This window comes from Tetrao urogallus, assembly GCF_951394365.1.
Source record: "Tetrao urogallus genome assembly, chromosome: 2".
Lineage (NCBI taxonomy): Eukaryota > Metazoa > Chordata > Aves > Galliformes > Phasianidae > Tetrao > Tetrao urogallus.
Window position 1 is genome coordinate 67,117,413 of NC_136814.1, and position 23,129 is coordinate 67,140,541.

At 40.5% G+C, this 23,129-nt stretch overlaps 1 protein-coding gene across 1 annotated transcript in view; it reads right to left on the minus strand.

Moving 5' to 3' along the window:
* Positions 1-23,129, minus strand: part of CRYBG1 (crystallin beta-gamma domain containing 1) — a gene marked incomplete at both ends in the record, with an annotated part of 62,630 nt that overhangs the window by 23,012 nt on the left and 16,489 nt on the right. Inside the window, 11 exons of the mRNA XM_079550194.1 lie at positions 84-226; positions 1,083-1,118; positions 1,404-1,530; positions 4,412-4,551; positions 5,548-5,704; positions 7,034-7,146; positions 7,240-7,287; positions 9,732-9,908; positions 9,995-11,453; positions 11,863-11,913; positions 16,643-18,132. Of these exons, the coding sequence (XP_079406320.1) occupies positions 84-226; positions 1,083-1,118; positions 1,404-1,530; positions 4,412-4,551; positions 5,548-5,704; positions 7,034-7,146; positions 7,240-7,287; positions 9,732-9,908; positions 9,995-11,453; positions 11,863-11,913; positions 16,643-18,132 (3,941 nt within the window). The remainder of the gene's footprint in view (positions 1-83; positions 227-1,082; positions 1,119-1,403; positions 1,531-4,411; positions 4,552-5,547; positions 5,705-7,033; positions 7,147-7,239; positions 7,288-9,731; positions 9,909-9,994; positions 11,454-11,862; positions 11,914-16,642; positions 18,133-23,129) is intronic.

Sequence of the window (23,129 nt, forward strand, 5' to 3'; positions counted from 1 at the left end):
TTATCCACTGCAGTTTCAAATCTACAGAGTTAACACTTAATGCTGATGAGGAAATACTGCTAGTGTTTTTTCCCCATACTTACACTCCTCCCAGTACTTTGATGGATCCCATTGAAGTAAGTGAAAGTTGTGTCTTTTCTTCTGATTCCTTGGCACTGAGCATGAAGATTTCTGATTCTACTTCCACATGTCTCCCTTCAAAGAAAGGCTTCTCATAAATGACTACCTGTCACAGAAACAAAATAAAAGAAAAGCTGCAAAGAGCATGATAAATTCTGATAGCAGTCAGTTTCTTTTGCATGGCTGCATAAAGGGAGAAGATTATCTCTGTCGGAGAGGGTCCAGAGGAGGGCCACAAAGATGATCAGGGGACTGGAGCACCTCCCCTACAAAGACATACTGAGGGAGCTGGGCTTGTTCAGCGTGGAGAAAAGAAGGCTGCGGGGTGACCTCATTGCAGCCTTTCAGTACCTAAAGGGAGCCTACAAACAGGAGGGGAATCAACCCTTTGAAAGGGTTGATAATGGCAGGACAAGGAGAAATGGTTTCAAGTTGAAGGAGGGAAGATTCAGGTTAGATGTCAGGGGGGAAGTTCTTTACTATGAGAGTAGTGAGGTGCTGGAACAGGCTGCTCAGAGAGGCTACTGCTGCCCCATCCCTTGATGTGTTCAAGGCCAGACTGGATGGGGCCCTGAGCAGCCTGGTCTAGTACTCAATGGGGAGATTGGTGGCCCCAGCTATGTGGGGGCATTGGAGCTTCATGATCCTTGAGGTCCCTTCCAACCCAGGCTATTCTGTGATTATGAAAGCAATTCATGATCTCTCTTTTCAGGATGTCTTCCCTTAGACATGCAACATTAGGATTTAAATGTTCATTACCTGTCTGCATCATGCAGGTAGCTGTTAATACTGATATTTGCATATATAATAGATGCATAAATTAGACAAATTGCAGTTTCATAGTGCGGTCACATGCAGCATGACCAGCCACTAAGCAGGCAGTATGTGACCAAGATATACTTATCTATCCACACGTAGTTGATGTGTGATAACAGGACAACCAAATAAACACTGATTTTTACCTTTGGGTCTCCAGGACATTCTACTTTGCGGCCACCCTATTGGAGAAGAAAAAAGAGACAGAGAGAAATGAGTAGTCTAAATCATCTTAAATTCTTCATAAAAATCTGGAATTAGAATGAAAGCTATTTTGTAGAATACATGTGAAAACTAGGAAGATCAAAAGCAGAAATGGATGCAAATCAAGAACTTTATAGATTAAAATGTTGTGGTTTTTAGACTTACATTTCTATGAGTCCTGAAAAAAATGTAGCCACCTTAAGACACTGCTTCTAATATATAAGTGAAGGTCACATAGCTGGCAAGTAATAACGACATTTTACCATTTTCAAGGGCCTCATAGACCTAATGTAGGCTTCCTTCTTCTCCCAGAAAGCTAAATTGGGATATTCACCAGGCTCCAACATTAAAGGGACTCCCTGGAAACCGGGTTCTTCATAAATTAGCCATCTAAAGCAAAGGGGGAGTAGAAAGCAAAAAGTAAAAAAAATAAAACAAAAAAAAACAAAAACAAAACAAAAAAACCCCCCAACAATAACAACAACAAAAAAACAAACCATAAAAAACAAATCCTAAATCAGAGAAGTAATAATTTGTGAACAGAAAAGAACAAAACAAACTCGACTCAGGCGAAAAAAGAAAAAAAAAGAAATAGTGTACCCCTAAAACTTTGTTTCTTTGTCTATACCATCAAAATTCCCAACTATAAACTGGTGCACTTGCAAACTTCTGTATTTGTGAAGGGAAGCAGCTTACCAATGCATGTGGCATGTTTGAACAAGTTAAAAAAAAAAATAATATATATATATATTAATTATATATATATATATATATATTATATATATATATATATATAGATAGATAAAATGCTGTGAACAGACAATCAAGAATTTGACTGTCTTATTTGGGAGCAACACAAGTTTTGAACTGAATTTTCAAGACTTAAGGCTATTGTGTATTATTTTAGAATAGCCTTAAAATATTCACATCAGACTTTCCAGAAGTTGAAAGATCTCTATGAACCTAGACTTGCATTTGTTGAAAAATCTACTCGATAGGGAATTCAAAACTTGTATTACTAGTATGTTAAAAACAAACCAACCAACCAACCCAAACCAAATCAAACAAAAAACTCCACAAAACACTGATTCCATTGAAATCTACTTCTTCATGGTTTGTATCTGCTAATGAGTCTACTTTGAAAGACATCATTTTCAACATTCCTGACTTGGACAGCAACAGTAGTTTTTCAAAGCATTTTCAAGAAAATCTTGACCAGTAATCACTTACTGGAAACAGAAATCTACTGCTGACCTCTGCACTGAGGGTCACAATGTGTCTCTCCCAATAAGATCTACCAGTCTCTCAGACATGCAGCATGAGGCAGGTCATAAAGTACTAAGCAGAAACACCTTATACAACCAAAAGGTTGCCCGCTTAAGGATCATAATGTATAAGTCTGGTGACATGAGGCAGATAAATAATTAAATTAATCTCACACTTTAAGCTAATGTAAACTGGCACACATTGGTCTAGCTTCACTGCAGACACATGGTTCCAAGAAACAAAGAACTTTTCTTTTACTGACATGCACAGCCAAATACTGAATGTATTGTGTGTCCCATAGCCACCCAACTCAGTGAGCTCTCAGCTTCACAGAAGAATTTTAAGTACATGAGAAACCAAGAAGAGAATACAATCAGAAGATAATGGTGCATTGCCTCATTTTTGTTGGCAGCTTTTAATAAACACATTTAAGCACACACAGTGGGAAACTTTCAGATCCAACCACACCTACACGGTGAAGTGACTCAGAATCAAACCTTCCTCAGCTGCCAGGACAGTGAACTGTCATGCCTGCAAACTAAGGGAAAGAAAGAACCCTGCAACACACACACAAAAAAAAGTAGCAGCAATTTACTGTATTTCTTATGCAACCAATTGGCAGAAGTAACATCTTTCCACCTTTCCATCTTCCCTGGATAAAGAATTGGTAACTGAGAGACCTAATTTGATTCACAGTGAAAATACTAGTCCACTTTTCTTCAAGAGATCGAAATACAGCTGAGAGAAATTAAGACTTTAAAGAGTTTACACAAACTGCACAGGCCTTGCTTCCTTTACTAAAAAATTGTTATTTCACTATTCACAGAATGCTTCCAAGTGAGAACAGAAACAAAGTTGGAAGGTAAATGAAGCAAATTAATAATCAACCTCCAAAGAACGTATCTGATTTTATTACTCTTGGCAGACATGTAATTTGGAATGAGTTTGCAGTTCAACATAAATAAGCTTCTGTCAGAGAACCAACTATGTGAACATCTTAAAATTTTCCTACATACTCGAGTGCTTCATAGTGTTCCTCCAAAATCAGTGTGAAAAATTCATCAGATAAAATACCTTTATCTGATAATGGAAGTGCCTCATCCATCATGAGATGTATTTGAATATCTCTTTGCAGTGTTATGTAATACTAATCCTTAGTTGGGCAATTATCAATGGTTAAACATACCATTAGCAAAAAGGCAAATGCTACCACAACCCAAACATGGCACAGCCACCAGGTCTGTACACCCTGCAAAACATTCTGCAGGACCCAGGACCACTAAAAGCAGTTAATACTCCCTGTTTCTAAATGCAGTTTCCATTCTTTTCGCACCAATTTTGCTGGTGCCAATTTAAGGCATACTTTAAGTAATGATATATTTATTACATTATCAAAGTTATCATTTCTACAGTAACTGAATTGTTCCTTGGCCTCCTCTATCACAAAACTTTGTTCAGTTCATGGCATGCATTATAATCCTAATATACATGGCTGTGTGTTTTCAGGTGACATAGTATACATTCTTAATTGTCAGTATAAATACTGATCAATTAAAATGCACTGTGAAATAAAAGGATGCTTTCATGAGACCACATTTCATGCTAGGCCTTACTTCATTACATGACAGCTTAAAAATGTTCAGTACAATCATTTCAAGTTTAGAGATAAAAGCAGGTAGGAAATGTGGTGGTAAAATGCTATGGTGAGATGTCTCTCATTTCTTATAAGTTTGCCTGAATGTGAAAAAGCAGCAGAGGAAAATTCATACTTTTACTGCAAATTCTTTTACCCCATGCAATTAAAAGAAAAATAAAACATTATAAGGTGTCACCCTAACCAGGTATGAAGCATTACAATGGTGTAACAATGTTACAGTCAACAAGAACTACCAAAATGTCTGACTGGAATAAACACAGCCTGCTTACATGGCTGATAGATGTAATCAATGGTTTAAAAGAAATTCCTTTCATAGCAGTACACGTTCACACAAAACTATGCACTTACATGCCCCAGTGTACTTTGATAGAACAAGTCTTCTGAGTGCTGCCAAACACCCCTGTTTCCTCTGTGTCGTCAAAAAAGGAAGTCACGATTCCTAGCCCTTCAGGTTCTGTATACAAATCAATTTGACTGACCCTGTAATCCTGAAAAAATGAAGATCGCAATAATTACCCCATCTGTGCTGTAATTAATGTGGCTAACTAAAACAGCTTTGTAACTCCTGTTTGTTTTAAATTGCTTCCCCTTCTTGTCAATTACTACTATTATCAGATTCCTGCCATAAAAGTAAAACTAGGCCAGTTGCCTGTCTCTGTTTGGACCAAGACCTCATCAGTCAATCTTTAATCAGCATGTACACTGTTTATCTTCTGCCATCTAGGCAGGAATGCATCTTCTTTCATCAGTTAATATCTCCTCCAGCAAATTAAATCCTAACACAACAACAAGCAAACCATTCTTGAGAAGAACTAATTTAAACAAGAACTGTAGTTACAAGCAATATATATTCCTCCCTTTTTCTTTACTGGTCAAATACCTTTATAGCTCATGGTTACTTTGGCAATCTGCAAACATACATGCTTAATGGTAGGTTAAAATGCATGTAGGAAGGCTGTTTCCAGCACATATGAAATTTCTCAATAGGTTTGTACACACAAGTTATTTTCTGAGTAAAAAAAAGATTTGAAGGTGTTTAATGCTAAAGATTTGTTGGGTATAAGTCTGTTCTATACATTAATAAAAAATAACAAAAAAATGCTCAACAATCCATGTGTTTTCAAAATACAAGTCTGTGGATTTACTGATCAGTGTTCTCGAAAGATTTTCCCTAAGAGATTTATCAAGCTGAAAAGCATAACTCTACATAAGTTTCTATAGCATTTTCTGGGCCATTTCAATGCAAAATAATTTTCTTCCCGACGTATCCTTTCACTGTTTTTTAGCCAAATCCCTACTTCAAAACAAAATTTAACGAAATTAAACAAAATTAACAATCAAACAAAAACAACAGAAACCCCACCCACCCACTCACACTGTGACCATATGAGAAATCCAACCTGCAAGATTGATTTTTCTTAACAGTATAAAACTTCATCAAACATTAGGACTTCTACAAGAGATTCTTTACTTATATCACTTGCCTTAACAACATGTCTTATCGAACCAATCACTGCAGGCTTTAGCGATTCGCATTCATTTTGCTCTTCACCTGCACCCCAAATATCTGGGAATTCCAGTTCACCTTCTTCCAGAGGAATAGAAGGACCTTCAAAATTTGGTTTTTCATAGAGTATCCAGCTTAAATTAAAAAAATCATCAGTTTAAAATGTTTTATCAAGCGTGAGTTTCAAAAATCATTTTCCCATTTAACAATTTCTTTTTTCACAAGAAGCACCATTTCCAGACCTTCCATGCCACTCCAACACAGCTTATTCACCCAACAATGCTGATGCAAGTCATTTCTGGTCATTGTGATATTTTTAAAAGCAATTATGAAAACAAGGATGCCTACTGCTGACTTTGTAATTTCATCAAAAACTTCTCCACCCTTTTCAAACTGATGATCTGGGACTGCAGGAGTGTTGTCTATGTATAGCAGACTTCTGCACGAGATACTAATCAGAACCAATTTGTAGGTCAGAAAATGTTGACACTACAGACTGCAGTGTCATGTATAAACAGACAGGCTACTTGGATACTATGAACAGCATCGTACAGTTCTACAGGGGCTGGTATAGACGTGCTGAAGAATGCTCAGAAGACAACTTTTATTTTTAACTGTAGGTTTGAATAAATAAGTAGATAAAAACTATATCCATTCACAGATTTAAAACTCTACCCTAGAGCTCTCACTTAAAGGGAATAAAAAAATATTCCCTTAGTACAACTGAAAACCATGTTGGAAAAGAGCCTTGGTTTACACAGGCCAGATTTTCATTCCTGTTTTCTGAACTAAGCAGCCATTAGAACTAGGATCTCCTACAGCAGCTAGTCCTTGTTTATCCAGCTTGCTATCAGATCATTACTTTTGAGAAAATGCTGTTTGACCATATTATAGCCTGGTCACAGCTTAAATTACCATACTATCCAGACCAGTAATGGCTGTACTTTTAACACTCTAAAGAAGGTGACAGATGAACTGGTTTTTAAATAGACAGACAATCCAGCCTTTAGAGAAAAATTCCCTCTAGACTCACCAGAGAAATATCTGCACAATCACTTCATATATTTGGCTAAGGAATTTATCTTCCTCGGCAAGATTAATGTAGCCCTAACCCATATCAAACCTGTCTTCAAAACCCCTAGCTATCCTGTTAACATAATTCAAATACTACTTAAGAATCCATAAAGGAGAGAAGAATCAAAGGGCAGCATGGACAGAATTTGTCTTTTTATCTCACTGAGGTGAAATGTTGAACTCTTCCAAATGGAGCACTCACTCCAATTTGTCAGAGAAGTTAGCTAATACAGAGCTTCCTATAGCAGGAGGTAAAATACCATGTTTTCTTTGAAAAGGTGTCTACATTACATTGGCAGCTGAACACTGGTTCAGTTCCAAAGGATTTCCAGATAGATAAAGATCTCTGGGTAGATTCATCAACGATAAAGAGTTAAAATTCATCTTACCATCCTCTGATAACTTTAACTAAGATTGTCGGTGACAGAACCCAAGAACTGCAATCCAGAACATCATGGAAAACTTCAATAACATTCTCTTGATTGTCACAGTATATCACCAGCTGTGTTTAAAACAAAACCAACATCAACTATTTTTGTCTTGCTGTGCTTTTAAATATGGAGAGGAACAGCAAAGAACATAAAATTGGTCTTACCTTCCCAGGCCTGGGATTGATTTTACTTTGTCCATTTCTTGAAAGTGTCTAATAAACAGTGGGGAGATAAAAGTCACTTATACAAAACAAACCAAAAATCCATTCAATAAAGATGCTAAACTATAAAAAGTTACCGAAACAAAATGAAAATTACGCTGAACAGTAAAAAAAACTTCACCTACTCCTAGCTCCTGCCTCAATTCCTCCTTCTTCCTGAAGAACAATAGTTTGCCATGAGTAACACACTTTCTAATTATTATTTCTTTTAATTATCATCTCACTGAAGACAAGTATTCTCAAATTTGAAACATTTTAAAATTTCTTTTGATCAGCTTTCTACTTATTCCAGGAGTTTCAGACACTGAGAGAGTACTCATAAAACTGGCATTATGAAAGTACATGCTCTACAACTTTCAAGATATTAATGAATACGTTAGTGTCTGCTAACCACAAAGAAATAAATAATTTTTAAGGAATAGGTGATAAGACTGAGGAAGCATGGTGGCATATACTTTCACAAACTAGATATTATAATCAATTTTTTGCTGAACGTCTTCTAACAAGGTAAGTATTCTCCAAGAAGTATGAGGCTCTGTAATAAGCAATAGACTAAAAATGCTGAGAAGAAATAAAATATACTCAGGTATACAAAATCTGTAACAGTACCTCTAAGTCTACAGGGAACTATATGATACAGGCTATATGAAAAAATTTGTGGTTGTATCATGTGATCTCAAAACAAATAAGGAAAGGGTTGTAATTATGTGTGGCTTTCTAGCAAGGACTGGAGCATTAATTCTTGGACAGGGTCCCACTCTGCTAGGTACTATTCGTATAAACCAAAAGTCAGACCCTGCCCTCAAACAGCTCACAGCAGAAGATAAGCAGCAACACGTGCAAGGAACTAATGAGAACAGATTAGTCACCATGCAGGGCTGGCAGTGGTCTCAGGATAGAGCTCCTAACCACCATTGGATTTTTGTAGGCATCATCAAGACAAGTTGAAGCATGACTGGTTTTTCAGCCTGCGCTTCAATTCCAGTTAGAACTTGCTCAGTGCGAGCGTCATTGGGAGTCATCATTTTAGGCTGCCCTTACTCTTTCCCTTCGTGCTGTCCATTAGTCTCTTCATCACCACCTTTTTAGTCAGATGAAGACGCACAGTATGTACATGTCATACAAACTTTCTTGATACCTGCCTACCTTGAGCAAGACACTTCAGAGTCAGCAATGGTGCTGCAGAAGACCTGGAACCCAATGGAGACTAATGAACTCCTCCCAAGAGCAATCTTACGTGTGGATGTACCTCCTTGCCACACTGTGCCTCCACACTCTAATGAAATAGTGAAATCCACTCTGGGACAACAATTTAAGTGGCAAAAATTAGCACCTACATTAGTCATTTGCTTCAAATTCAGGTTTTGAAATCCAAATAGGACTACCTAAAGTCAGGATTCCTTTAGAACTGGTGGTAGGAGTCTGCATCACTGCAAATAAACGACCTAATTTTCAACCGTACACTAATTAAAAACTTCCCATAAGAGAAAATCGACATCCTCAAAACTTTAAGGTAGAATGCATTATTTCCTGCCACAAGGTGTAGAAGGAAGAAGTCATTTCTGCTTCCCCAGCCATTTTAGTAGAACTGTAACAGCAGATAATCTGCTGCTTTAGCAAAGAACTGCTCAAGTTTCTTATATGCTACTTCAATTCCACAGATCACATTAATACGGCTATTAAACTTTGGAAAACATTTTTCTTCCTGGGTAACAATAAGGACAACATCTGTAGAAACAGCAACTACTGTTGGTTCGAAATACTGAAAGCAGAAATCACAGTTCTCATGTTGGGGTGAAATTGGTTTTGAAAGAAAAAAAAAAGGTCTACCTCCACTCGTGGCGAACAGAAGCTCATAATCAAGTGAAGGGGCATCCCTCCACTGCAGCAGCACTTTCAATAAACGCTACTATGCATTCTTAAGGAATACTTTAAGAATGACGTATTTTCTACCAAATGCGTGACAATACTGAGAGCAGAAATGATGGACTAAGAAAGTTTGCCTTATTATCCTTATAATAGCGTAACGACTGAATGTCTGAGTGGAAGAACAGAGAGATTATTCTTAAAAGAAGAACAGGCAAAAGTTCTCTGAAATTTGCAGAAAGCATTTTACTGATTGAGAATAAAAAAAACAGATGCAGTGCGAGACCTATTTTAGAAAAAGAAGCATGGAGACATATTCAAACATATCCTTTCCTACTAGTGAAGAGTCTTAGAATAAGGGCATCACAAAGAAACAATCATTTTAAGAGATGCCATACATTTTACAGACATGCATCTTATTTTCATGCGTAGCAAACATCAGATGAAACTGCTACTATACCTATGCTCATTCTGTGCATGTAATCGATGCACATCCCACTATGAAAGAAACGAAACAAAAGCTATGCACGGTAACTTTCAAGACAGATTTCTAATGACATAATACTTACATCTACATCTAATAAACCAGTGGGGACATTTGATTCGTATCTGCTTGCCCCTAACCAGCTGGAAAAATTTTTTTCTGGATTCCCATAGTTAGGCATTGGTAAACTTAGCTCTTTTTTTGCACTATCTGCTTGTATGTACTTCTCCATGTAACTTGAAAACTTCATATCTGAAAGAGACTGGATCACAAAAATAAAAATTAACAGTCACTCAGCAGTTAATTCATGAAACACAACCATGCAAAATGTTGTTCATCTTTTATTACCTCAGGTTTTTGAGGCAGGCTGAATGGCCCAGAAGCATCCTGTTGTAAAAAAGGTATCCCTGAGGAGTCTGATATAAAAGTTGTGTTATTTACTGAGGTCACAGACGGATTAAGCAGCTTTTCTTTAGAAGTAGATGACAGCAAGCTTGAGAAGAGTGAGCTTTTTTCCAGCCGGGATCTCTTGACTTCACCATCTGTACCATCCGTGTTCTCTTTCCCATTTATTTCCTGAGTAAAAGCAGGTTCTTCTCTACTACATGACTGAAGGGCTTTGAATATTATACTTTGCTCTGTTGATGCGCGTTTGGGCCTGACTCTGGCTATCGTTTCCAGACTTTGCATTTTCATTTGTTGGGTTGGTAACAGATCCTGCACTTTTTCCCTTCTCAGTCCCAAACCGAAGGTAAATACACTAGGATCAAACACTTTCTCTAAATTGTCTTCATGAATCGGAGGCATTGCGAAGTGGGGTGCTGGGGATTTAGGAAGCTTTGACCTTTTCTTTTTCTGTGGTAAACAAACTGAGCTGTCCAAGTTTTTTATTGTTTCAGCAAACTTCTTCATGTCGGTCGGAGAATCAAAAACAGCATCATCTTCAGCAGAGCCATTACAAGTTTTGCTAGGGCTCTCTGGGGTATTACTGCTGTGCTCCGACATCACTACACCATTGAGACTGCTGCCATCATACTGCTGTGCTGCATAGGTCAAATCTCCCAACTTTGCATTTTTATCTCCATTTTCCACCTGCTGAGATTCTGGTCTACAAAGCTGATGAGATTGTAGAGGATATTTATCACCATTGCAGGGCGATAAGACCTCCGTGCCTGGCAGTACCTTCTCTTCGTTTCTGGGGAGTTCTGAGCTTGTGTTATTTTGCTGGTAGTAAATATCATGAACGCTTTCATTTTTAACAGGTGAGTGCAAAGACGGTTTAAAAGGAGAACTTTCCTTTTTAGCTGCGCTTAATTCAGGATCAGGTTGCTTCAGAGAGGCACCACTAGCTTCAATTTTGCTGCTTTGGTTAAAAAGGGATATTGCAGCTTTTACTTTAAGCTCTGTTCCTTTCCCAATGTCCTCATAAGCTGCAGAGCCTTCTTCATTTTTGCCTTTTAATTCTGCAGTTCCATCTTTCTCGGCTGTGCCATTCTCACATAACTTCTGGCGACTGTTTTGCTTATTTAACGTTTTATCAGGCTGTTCGCTTTCCTTAGGTTGTTTTCCAAATATCAGCTTTGCTCTACCAACAAACGTGCTTGGTACAGCATTATTTTTTGAAGCAGAGCTATCAGCAGGCCTCTGGCTCTGATTGGCACATTTATTTTCAAACAAGGAAATTTTGTTGGCAATGCTGTTGTTATTTTTATTAACTGGTTTTTCAAGAGTATCCTGCTCACTTTCTAAACTGTCTTGATTTGTAGGCGCTTTAAAATTCAGCTCTACGTTCTTCGGTTTGGCCGGGCTATGGGAGGCAAAGTGATACACAGTTACATCTTTCAGTAATCTTAAAGAGACTTGTAACAGTTTGTAAAACTACAAAATGTAGCATTAAGATGATTTTCCTATAGTCATAATCAGTTTAAATTTCAGTATCTCAAAAGGAATTCAAAAAGTCAGAATAATTAAACACTAAATAAGGAAAATATATTTCAAATGTAAGTAATTATTTAATGCTCAGCAAAACAAAGATGCAGAAACACAGCAGCCTACAGCATCTGCAAATGAGGCAGAGAACTACTTATGACTGACAGAAATTAAAATTTAATAGTGAACAGGCAGAATAAATTACACGCATGCAATTCCCTGCAGAGTTTAGGAAACAAATCCCAATTCATTAAGGTGATAATGAGTTGGTTAACATTAGAATATACCTCTCCAACAAGTTTTGAAGACATCTGCCCAGATTCTTTTCAGTCCTTGCACTGCAGAAGCAACCATAAATCAAGTGAGAAACCTCTTCTGGATTCATTACTGCTGGTAGAAAATATCACAATCCCCCGATCCACTGCAACTGCTCATCACTGTTTTAACCATTAGCCAACACCGCATGGGCGGACTCTCCCATTTCCCTCAGGTAAAGTCAGCTAACATTTTAAATAGTGTAAACTAACCTTGCTGATTTTACAAGAACTGAATTGGGAAATACTTGTAAAATCTTATTGAACAGAGTGGATAGAAAAGCGCATACTAGGAGGCCACAGCACATATGACTTGCCTACTATTGCAGAAAGCTGGTGACGCACATCTCCTTCATCAGAATGTCTACATTCAAAGAAAAGCCTTTGTCCGTGTCACCTGCTACTGCAGGTGTGTGAACAACTGAGAAGAACAAGGCATGTCTTCAAAATTTATCAGCCAGAAGTAAGGAGTGCCAAGCAGCCCACCAGCATCTCAAAGTCAGACCCACTCTCCACAGAGGAATCCAGAGACACTCAGCAGTGACAGAATGCACAGAAACAAAACCTAAAAACGACGGGAGATTAAAGAAACTCGCTTGCAGGGGCCTCATATGCTCTACCAATTATTCTTGTACTCATTGGTTTTGTTCTTCACCTACACAGCTGTTTGCTGAGCTGTGACAGAGCTCTTCAGTCCAGTGAAGAAGGGTGAGGTACAATTGAGTTATCACAAACATAAAAACAGAATCCACTCCTTCCTTCTCTCCCTCAAGAATCCCTCTCAGGTAAGAAAGTAAACCCTACCAAAACATCTTCACTGTAGCAACTTTTCTTCTTGAGAGAAGCACAGGGAACAAACTTACTGTGAGAACAGAAGGAACCCCAAATCAGCTGCCTAAGAAACTATGCAGAAAGTAACTGCTGAAATCACTGCATATTTCAGGAGACTTCCTGACAGTGCACACTGCTTGCTCAATTGCTCTTAACTGGAATGTTCTTACAAAGAACACAAGACAACAACAACAAAAAAAGATATAATGAACTTAGAAACACCTGACTGACTGTACCTCAAACAGAAGCTAAATAAAAAGCAATTGGAAAACTGACGTCTAGAGGCAGGAAAAAAAAACCAACAACATTCTCGAGACAAATAAGGTGTGAAACTATCAGACAACAAATTTCAAGATATCTACACCCTATTTTCTTTTGCAGTAACTTTTGAAAGATGTTACTTTACTTTTTTTTTTCTTTTTTTTTTTTTTCTGGAAATGTAAATAAGTTGAAAGGGATCTCTGATGATCATCTAGTCCAGCTTGCCACTCAGCAGATGCAGCTTCAATGTAAGATCAAAGTTGCTGAAGGTTTTGTCTGACCAAGGGCTGAGTATCTCCAAGGATGGAAAATCTGCACCCTTACTTGCTATGGAAGCACTGAAGCAAGTCATCCACTTGCCCTATGAATTATTTTTACCTTATGTTCCATTGGAACTTACTTGTTGCAACTTGCAACTAGGCTGCTGTCCTTCCACTGGAAGATCAGAGAAGAAACTGCTCTGCCTTCTCTAATGCCTCTGTGGAGATGATGGTGAGATCTACTCACATCCTCCTCTGCTAAACAAAGCAAAGTGCTTCAGCTTCTACCTGTACGTAATGTACCCCAGTGACACTATCTTAATGGTACACTGAAAGACTCGTTCCATCTTGTGAAAATCTCACTTGTACCGAGGGTAGCAGGCTAGAAGGACTTCTGCTAGAAGGATGCACTAGAGGAAGAAGTGTATTTTCCTTCTACTTGTATTTTCAAGAGGTATCACTAGCACCTGGTAATCTTAACAGATTCATTTCCATACCCTCCTCCTGTCAGTCTGTCACTTGCACTACTACATGCATTTCAACACAACAAACAACACATCTCCCTAATAAGATCCTTCTTTCCTTGTAAGTCTTGACACAAGCAAGCGCAATGGTTAACACTGATAGTTATCAGCCACACCTAAAACTTATGTCAATGAGCAACGAACACCTCAAAGGTATAGTTTCAAGCTTTGCAAATTTACACACAAACAACTGCTTCAGCAACCTGTATTTTACTCTGCAGTATTTTTGCAGAGCAGCAGACAAACAACTGATGCTGAAGAGCAATGAAAAGCTCAGCCTTGCAGGTCCGTCCACCACAGCCAGTCACGTGTAGCTAAGCCTTTCATTTTGCCACTGAGGAACGCTGATGTTCCACACTGAGGAAGGCTGATTTTAAATATAGCTGAAGGACGCGTCTCTTTGCAAGTACTGAATTTCTAAGCTTGTTTAAAAGGAGGAGAGAAGCTGTCCGAGTGTCCTTTAATTTCCCCTGCAGCATGGGAGAAAAAACACTGAAACACGGATTCGAATAATGGTTCAGACACTTTCTTACAAACAGCCCAATACAGTTCATCATTTCCACCCACTGCTGGCCAGAAACAAGCAAGCACAAGTGAAATACCAATGTCCTTCTCTTAGGCTATACCTTGCAGCTAACCTGAGTGAGCAAGCAGTTAAATCTCCTCTAATATAGTCATAAATTGAAGGTGACTCATATACTTGAAGCATACTGTTCAAACAACCTCATCAAACATGTAACTGATGCCAAAACATCAGACTGAGGCAAGCAAAGTAAAATAACATGCTAACAGAGCAGAAGAATTCAATGAGTGGGCATAGGCACAAAGGCAGCTATAAAACCAAATCTGAAAATCAAAAATGACAACTAAAGTCAAGGCTGATGTGTTTAGCAAAACCCTAACAGCTGCCTGAGCTTTTATGTGCTGAGTGAGAGGTGCCATTAGCCTAAGTTTAGTCTCAGGCCTAGTAAGTTCCTCTTTCAAAAGCTAAAGGCAAAAGAATCCTGTGACTCCCAAGTTTCAATGAACACAAAGACATAAAAGGAGCAAAGACAGGAACTGCTATCATTTGCTGAGAACTGGCAAAAACAACTTCTTAAGGAGTACTTCTCAATAACTTCGATTCTCAGAACTGGCATCACGCCATCTGTAACACATGTCACACATTCTTTAACTGAAAATTAGTTCGATTATTTCAAATTCATTATATAGGAGGGAAATGAGTCTCTCATTGTCCATCTTCATTCAAATGAGTGATTTCCTGTTTTACAACTTAACTCACATCCAGGTTTATAGCTCAACATGCTTTCAAGGATGACCAGAAATTACATCAGATAATCCGACTGTATCAATTTATCAGGCTAAAGAAATTGTGTGATTCTGTGCAACAGTATCTATCAGGAGCATGAGAACCTGCAGAACACAGCAGTCCCCACCCTGGGCTAAAGTTCTTGGAGCAGCAGATAAGGTCAAGACGCAAAGCAGCGCACAGTCCACACTGCCAGGTGAGAAAGAACAGGCTTTTATCCATTAAAACGAAGTCTGTCAGAAGGGGTACTTGTCTAGAGTATAGCAGAAGATAATTCTCTGTGCAACAAGCTAAACAGATACCCAGACAAACAAAATCCAGCCATGCAAGTGCTTGTAACTTCATCATCATTAATGGTAGTGACACAAGGAGAAAAACATGCAGGCTACTTGCATTCAAATTTGTAAAGATACAAAACTGCAGTGTTGAACATCTGTGAGCTCTGTCGCCAGATGACACAATGGCATCGTGTACAAAAATCACCACAATTTAACTATCAGAATGAGGTGTTTTCGATCCAGATAGAAAGGTACAAATCAGAGGTAGCATTTCACAAACTGTGCAAAGAAAATATTCCTATCATCTCTATACTTTGCAGATGTGGGAAGCATAACTGGAAGTATATGTGGTTGTTAAGCTTTAATGCTGAACTTTCTTGAACCTCTAGCACAAATGAAAGGCAACTCATATGGACTCTGACACGACCTGTAAGTGAATGCACCACAAAGAGGAAAGCAATGCTGCCTATTACATACCCATGAAAACCAAACAATAGAAATGACAAGAACAATAAAATGATTCACAGAACAAAACCATTGGTAGTCCAGGAAATCAATAGCTGGAATCCTACTAATGATCACACTGCAAGTAACAAATACATGCACATCTTCCTAAGGAAAGCAAAGATCACATCTGCTTGACAGAGAACAACTGCTTCAGAAATAAATCACGCAATCTAACTATGCATAATTCTGCAAATGCCTGATCTAAATCCCATGCATAAGAATTTACATCCTTTGTCCTACAGGTACTTATAAAGACAGCTAAATGTATTCAAATTTCTGGAGTCAGATTTATCATACAATTTGAAGTACCAAGTAAGCTCTACACTGCATCCTTCATCTCTTCATAAAATAACTGCTGAGCAGAATTGCTCCTTTTTCAAAGAATAACCTGAACACCTCCCTTGGCCGTGGATTTTAAAGTACAAAATCTTTAAGGAGATCCTCCATTGGCTACAAACAGCAAAATCACATGAAGGTCAGTGAGAGCCAAACTAACCTGAGCAACAAAAGGGGTAACGATGACAACAGAGCAGCTTTTACTCATGTTAAATTATTCTATATAACAAAACAGACATACAAAGAAGTGACCTAGACACAAATTATTTTTCTAACACATGTATATTACAGTGTTAGTTAGGTGTAAATATGATTAAAAGAAGCAGTTCTTAATTGAAAATAATCTAGATAGCAGATACATAGCCAGTGCTCCTATATAATCCTAAATACAGATGCTGGCAAAATTACAGCTACAAGGGTAAGGTAAACTGTAGTTATCTTACTTACAGGCTAATTTTTGTTGTGACTATTCTGGAAGCATCCAAACTCTTCAGCTTGAAGCTGTCTAAATCAGAACTTGTCTGTCTCTCAGCTGGTATACATAGGTCTCCATTTTTAATCTTATCAGTACGCAAGAAAGCTCTTCCATCAGAATCATTACCATGCTTTTCTGTCTTGGTTTCATTTCTGCCTTCAGCAAATACCATGGTGTTGTCCTCTGCCTTATTGGACGAGGAGACTTTGGGAGATTCCAAGCTGTCTTCCCCAAAAGCCCCAGGTAGAGTTCCTTTTTCCTGCAAAGTTCTTTTTGTCATTGGGTTACTCTCCGTTGATGCTAAAGGTTGCCTTTTTGAGGAGTAATCTTTCATCTGACTCTTCAAACCAGTGGGGGAAGTAGGAACAGCATCCAACTGATTCTTTTTGTAAGATCTTCTCCTTGCAGGGGTTGTGGTTGAAGCATGTTGTTTACCTTTGTCAGCTTCAGTCTTGGACGTGCCTTTGTGAGCAGATCCAGCTTTTAGGTCTGGATTATTGCCTGAAGAAAAGGAATTCCGTTCAGAAGTCTGTTGAGGAGACTTCAGTTTTCTTTCTGAGGTTACTACCTTGTCTGGAAACCCCTCAGAAGATGCATCATCCTCAAAAACAGAATCTTCTCTCGCAGTATTCTCCGTCTGGTTTCTCTCTCCATTTGTGATGTCACTAGATGACTGAGATTTTCTCCTTTTCCCAGATCTTTTACTAGAAGATTTCTTATCCATTGTGTCCGAGTCACCACAATTTTCTTCCGATATAACAGTCACGGGTTCATTAAGGAGTTCGTCTGTTTTTCTAAGATAGATATCAACTGTTAACACTCTCGCAGGCTGTGGGTGTTCACTCGCTAGAGTTTCCGGCTTGCATAGCAAATCCTTTGGCTTTGCATGCCCAGGCTCTTCAGGCACCCACGTGTTCACCAGATGCTTGTGGCTTAAGATACTCTTTTCTAAGTCTTCACTAGACAAATTCCTCAAACTTTTTATAAAATCTGGAGTTGTGGAATTATTTATATCTGTGACTGACCCCTTCTCTGGTTCCCGGGTGTCCACATTCAAACTACTCTCAAAGAAAGAGTTTTTAATGGTTTCGCTGCTGCTGCTCCAGTCTGGTGACCACTCACTGTCAGAGGATACTCCTCGACCACTCCATTCTGAAATGGTATCGTGGTATAGAGGTCCTACTTCCCCACTGAAACTATATTCTTGTGTCTCAGGAACGACACTCGTGTTTCTCACTTGCTTCTGTACCGGAGGAGATTCAGGACCTTGCTGTATATGTTTACAGTAAATGGGCTGCGCTGTGTGAGGCGAAACTGACCTCTCTCCTTTCCAATGAGAAGTGTGTTCTAATGAACTTTTGACATTTTTCCTTTTCCCTGTACCAAACAAATTTCCAAGTCTTTCCAAAACTGGTTTCTTTTTATGCTCTTCTTTGGAACAATCTGGAAATTGTGAGGAGGACTATTAAAAAAAAAAAAAAAAAAAAAAAAAAAAATTGGTTAAGGTCAAAAGTGTTTGTTTAATAAGCACATTTGTCTTAATTTCATCTTGAATTTAAAAGGATACGATGAATAGGAAAACAAAGCAAAACCAAGACAAAAAACACATACTAAATGATACTAGCTCTAACGAAACAAACAAAAAACCCTCAAAACACAATTAAAATCCCAAGATTCTCCTTATGCCTTTGCCTGTGTTTGTTTACAACACTCTTACCTTGCCCTACAATAGCAGCGTTGTATGTCCTAGATCTCAAACTATTGCACAATTAGTTAACATCACCTGAAGTAATATAGTATTCTGGCGTTGGTAGGGCTGGGGAAACACATTGCTTGGTCAAAATCACAGCATGGAGTTTGCCAAAAAAAACGGCATGGACTTGAACTGTCCATATTGGTTGACAGTTCGGTGGCTGCTGGTGGTAGAAATGAGCGTAAGTTACTTTTCTTAGGTTTCATTTTTTACATTTTTCCTTAACGAAAGCTCAAAACAACAGGAGCCACTGCATCATTCAATGAGCATTACCGGGTCAAACGCTGCCCTGCATCACTCCCCGTGAAGTTTTCCCTTACAACTTCTAATTAACATGGTAAACAGGAAACACGCAATAGCATTACCGAGCACAGAAGCCTATTTGCATTTTAATATATTAGCACTTTTTACATGCCGGCACGATGAATACGTGTTTTGAGCTGTTGTATTTCCAAACGCCGCGGACGTTTCCTACTCCGTCCCTTTGCCCTTCCCGATGCTCTCCACGCCGATGGCCGCCACGCGTTTTCAGGGCTTCCTTTCGCCCATAGACGCCGCGCTTCCCTCCTAGCGCCGCGCCTTTCCCTCACACCCGGGCACGGGACGGCTGCAGGTTGGCTGCTGGTTAGCTGCGGGTTGGCCGTCGGTTGGCTGCGGGCCGCGCTCCCGCTCCCGGCACAGACGGGGCAGCGCTCCCGCTCCTCCCCGCCCTCGAGGACGCCCACGGGCACCCGCGCCCTCGAGTCCGCCGCCGCAGGGGAACCCCTGCCCGGGACGGGGCGAACGACGGAAAGCAGCCGGACTTCACCCATCCCCGTCCCGGCCGACCCCATCCCGCCCAGCTCCGCAGCGCAGCGTCTCCCCGCCTCGCCCCGCCGAGTGAGGCCCCCCACACTCACCGCCCAGCGCGGCCCGGCTCGGAGCTGCCCCGCACGCCGCTACCCCGGCGCCGGCCGTCTGGGCGCTCCGCCTCCGCCCGCCCCCGCAGCGCGCCCCGGCCCGCCCCGAGCCACCGCCTTAGCCGCGGGCAGCGGCTCTACCTGGCCGGGCCGCCTCCGCCGGACGGCGAGGAGGGGACGGCGTGCCAGGCGAGAACTGTTAGAGGCGGCGGAGGGCGAGCGGGCGGCCTTCCCGCAGGAGCTCGGGCGGCGCGGTGGCGGCTGCGACGTTATTGAGGGCAAAACGCCGCCGCGGGCAAAACCGACGCGGTGCTGATACCGAAGGACGAGCGCCAGGGAAGGCGGGCCGGGCTCTGCGCAGCCCCACCTGCGGAGAAGGGAGGCGAGGCGGCGCGGCGGCGCTGCCGTCCCTACACCCGCTGCCATGAGCTGGGCCCGGCCTTCCCCGGGCCCGGCGGCGCGGAGGTGCCGAGACCCGGCGATGCACGCCCGGAGTGGCGGCCGGGGCCGGGCCCTCCCGGCAGATCCGAGTTCAAAGCCCCGCGGGGCGATGAATCGCATTTTCCGCCTCACAGCCACGGGCCGGCGGGCGCGGCTCCACGCCGCCTGTGCCGCCGCCTCGGCCCGCCCCTGGCGCGCCGCCCGCGGGCCGGGGCCGCCTGGGGCAGCGCTGTGGGGCCTGGGGTGGTGGTTCGCCCCACGCCCGGGCGGCTCCCCCCTGCCTGCCCCGTCCCCGGCAGGGCCGGCGTGAGAATGACTCCGCTGCCTAATGGAGCCGGCGCTCTCCCCGGGCGCTCAATTAGTATTTAATGTTTAATGAATGCTAAACTAGTCCTCTTCTAATTAACGTTTAATGACTTAAATGAAGTGGAACAGCTTCGTCAGGAAGGACCACCACGCAAAGTCCTGCTCGGGCTCAGCGCGGAGGCGGAGAGACACCAGGTCAACCCCTGCAGCCCGGCCCACAGCGAGTCACCCTCCGGGGCAATTTAAAAGATCGGGCATTTTTTTTGCGCAGTAGGTGACTTATTTTTGCATAATCAGCAGAACAGCTGCTGTCCTCTGTTCTCAAACTCCTCCAAGTGTGAGGAGTTATAAAATGCTCCTGGATGGCTCCACCGAGCCTATCTGCTACTGGTGAAACTGTATGCAGAAAGTAAGTTTTCCCAAGCACCCGAAAACTTTAGAAAGACCTAAAATGCGGAAATTCACAGTTGGCACATCATACCCCAACAAAACAAAAATCCATGAGACCCCCTGTCCTTGCCTGCTTTTCTTCAGTATGTTGCCTATACAACTGGTAAGCAATTGTACCCCTACTGAAGTCCTGTCTCTGTGCACATAGTGACCTCACTGGCAGCTCTCAAATGGGTAAATTAGTCATCATGATCCTTCAAGTTTTGGTGGTTTGTTTTCTACATTTTCTTTTATGTATTTGTAGAGAGAGTGACATAATCTGCAAATGAGAAAACTTGATGTTTGTTGTTTCCCTCCCTTCAGTGACTGCTTTCAACCAGCCAAACCAAAACATTCAATTAAATGAAGAGGAACATTGAAGGCTGCACCTCAGACGGTTTAGGTGCTTTTGTGATAACAAAACCAGCTGTAAATTTCCCTATCACATAAAATAATCTTGTGTAGCGTAGCCCAATTAGTATCTGTTTATTATTATTATTCCTATTCTGCAAATGCATTGCCAGTACTAATTAATTGTAAGGAAGGTATAAGGAGTGAACATCGTTTGTTATCTAAAAAAAAAGTAAAAATGAGAAATTTGCACAACCAATTAAAGCAAGCCAATAAGCAATGAGTAATAATGTCTCTGAAAATCCATAGTAATTGCAAGTGTGAGGAGGATGCACTATATTAGTCATGTTAAAAACTGCCAGAAGACCAAAACAGGGGAAATTTAACCTGATTATGGTTTCAATCTGCATATTACTATTCAGCTAAAAAATAATTGTGGGTCCTCTAAATAACTTGGGATTACATTATCAACCTGACAGCCATTATTACACTTGCAGTCAAGCTTTGGGTTTGCAAGATTACATTCGGAAAAAATTAGTTATTTGAACTGTGGATCTGGATTTCTCACTTCCCAGCGGTTGATTTTCATAAAGTCCATGGGAACTTAATTATCTTTGAGACGTCTCCCCCTTTCAAATGTAGTTTAAACTGTCCAACGAGTTCAAAAGGTGTTGGAAGGAAAGGAGTAGGGATAGCCAGCCAGTCCAGTCACATAAGCCTTGTTTCCTCAGGGAACAAGGCTGGATATTTTTGCTTGATCTTGAAATAGCTGCCCTATGTAAACTGTTTTGAAGTAATTTCTTCATACAAAGTACTTTAATTACATACAGCTCTTTCAAAACACATAAAAGGCCAGGCACTTGCCCTGAAGAGCTTGTATTTTAACTCAGATAAATGTAGATGAGCCAGTATTGCCAGTGCAAGAGGGCACAGAGACCAAGGTTCTCAGGATACGAATACGTGGGGCTAACTTGGCACAGCACAACAAATAAATATTTGATTTTCAGAGAGCAAGAAGTGTCCTTTCTCTGCTGAACAGGCTTTTTCAATGTGTTTCAGCTTAAGCATTCTCAACATGGAGAAATTAGCCATTTCAGACATTCCCGATCAAAGGCTACAGCAGTGTCAACTTTCAAGAAAAAAAAAAAGGTGAGCCTGTGTCCTTGGACAGAATGCAGGAAACTGTTTCAAGTATACTGCAGCAGTCTTTCAAGTTGTGTTCTAATCTGAAAGCAAGATGCTTTCTTCTTAATCAAGAAATGTAAATCTTGTTTGTGTTTATATTCATACCTCTTTATGTTAGCATCAAAATATTTCCTCTGTTTTTGGCTGGGTTTTTTTTTCCCTTTTTTTTTTTTTTTTTTTTCTCCCTTTCTCATTAACTAATGTAAGATGCCACAGCCAAACCCCTAATTTAACCAAGTAATTAAACATGTGCTTTGCTGGTCTCCAGCGGAGACTATGCATAAGCAACTGTGATTTGTTGAATCAGAGCTTCAGGCTCAGTCTTGAGGGATCAATGGGGTGTTATTTTGCTAGATTACTTCATCTGAGTCAGTTGAACATGACCAAGAACACTTCTTAGGGCATACATTATAGAAAAAAGTAGTATTTTTACTAGTCATTAGCAAGCCTGTAGTAACTAATAGGGGGAAATATCTAATGTGGATAGTTCTCTTGCAATTTAAATGTGTTATGTGATAGCACATGTTAGCATTCAGAGCGGGAAAAAAACCCAAACAAATATTTAGTGATGTGTAAATTTGGCTTTGTCATTCACTAGAAGAGCATGGATTTCAAGTAACATGCAAACTTTTGATACCCCTCTACTTTGAACGTTTCTGATACTATAGGTACCAGCCTTCTAAGTTAATACTGGAATGCCAGGAATTTGGGATCTCTTTAAATCCATAGTATCATAATTCTTACAACCACAAGAATCAGAAAGTCTCAGAGTTCTATCAGTCATACGGTATCCCAAGAAGTGCATTAGCCAAGAAAATTTAAATGAACTACTACTCTTCAGGCTATACTGTTCTTCACAGTGATTGACTCAAATGTTCAACATTTGCAGCGCTAGGCTTTGTCAGGCTGAAAACTTTGCTGGAGTATTGTTGTCAAAATGTGCTGTAAAAGTAGTACAAGGACTAGAAGGAAAACTGTAAAAATAAAAACTAAGAGAAAAGCTTGAGCAGCGTAAGAGCCACTCAATATCCTGCTTCCAGTGCAACTGAGGGAAGACCACCCCACTCTCCCACTTCTCAGGTGAGTGCCCTAACT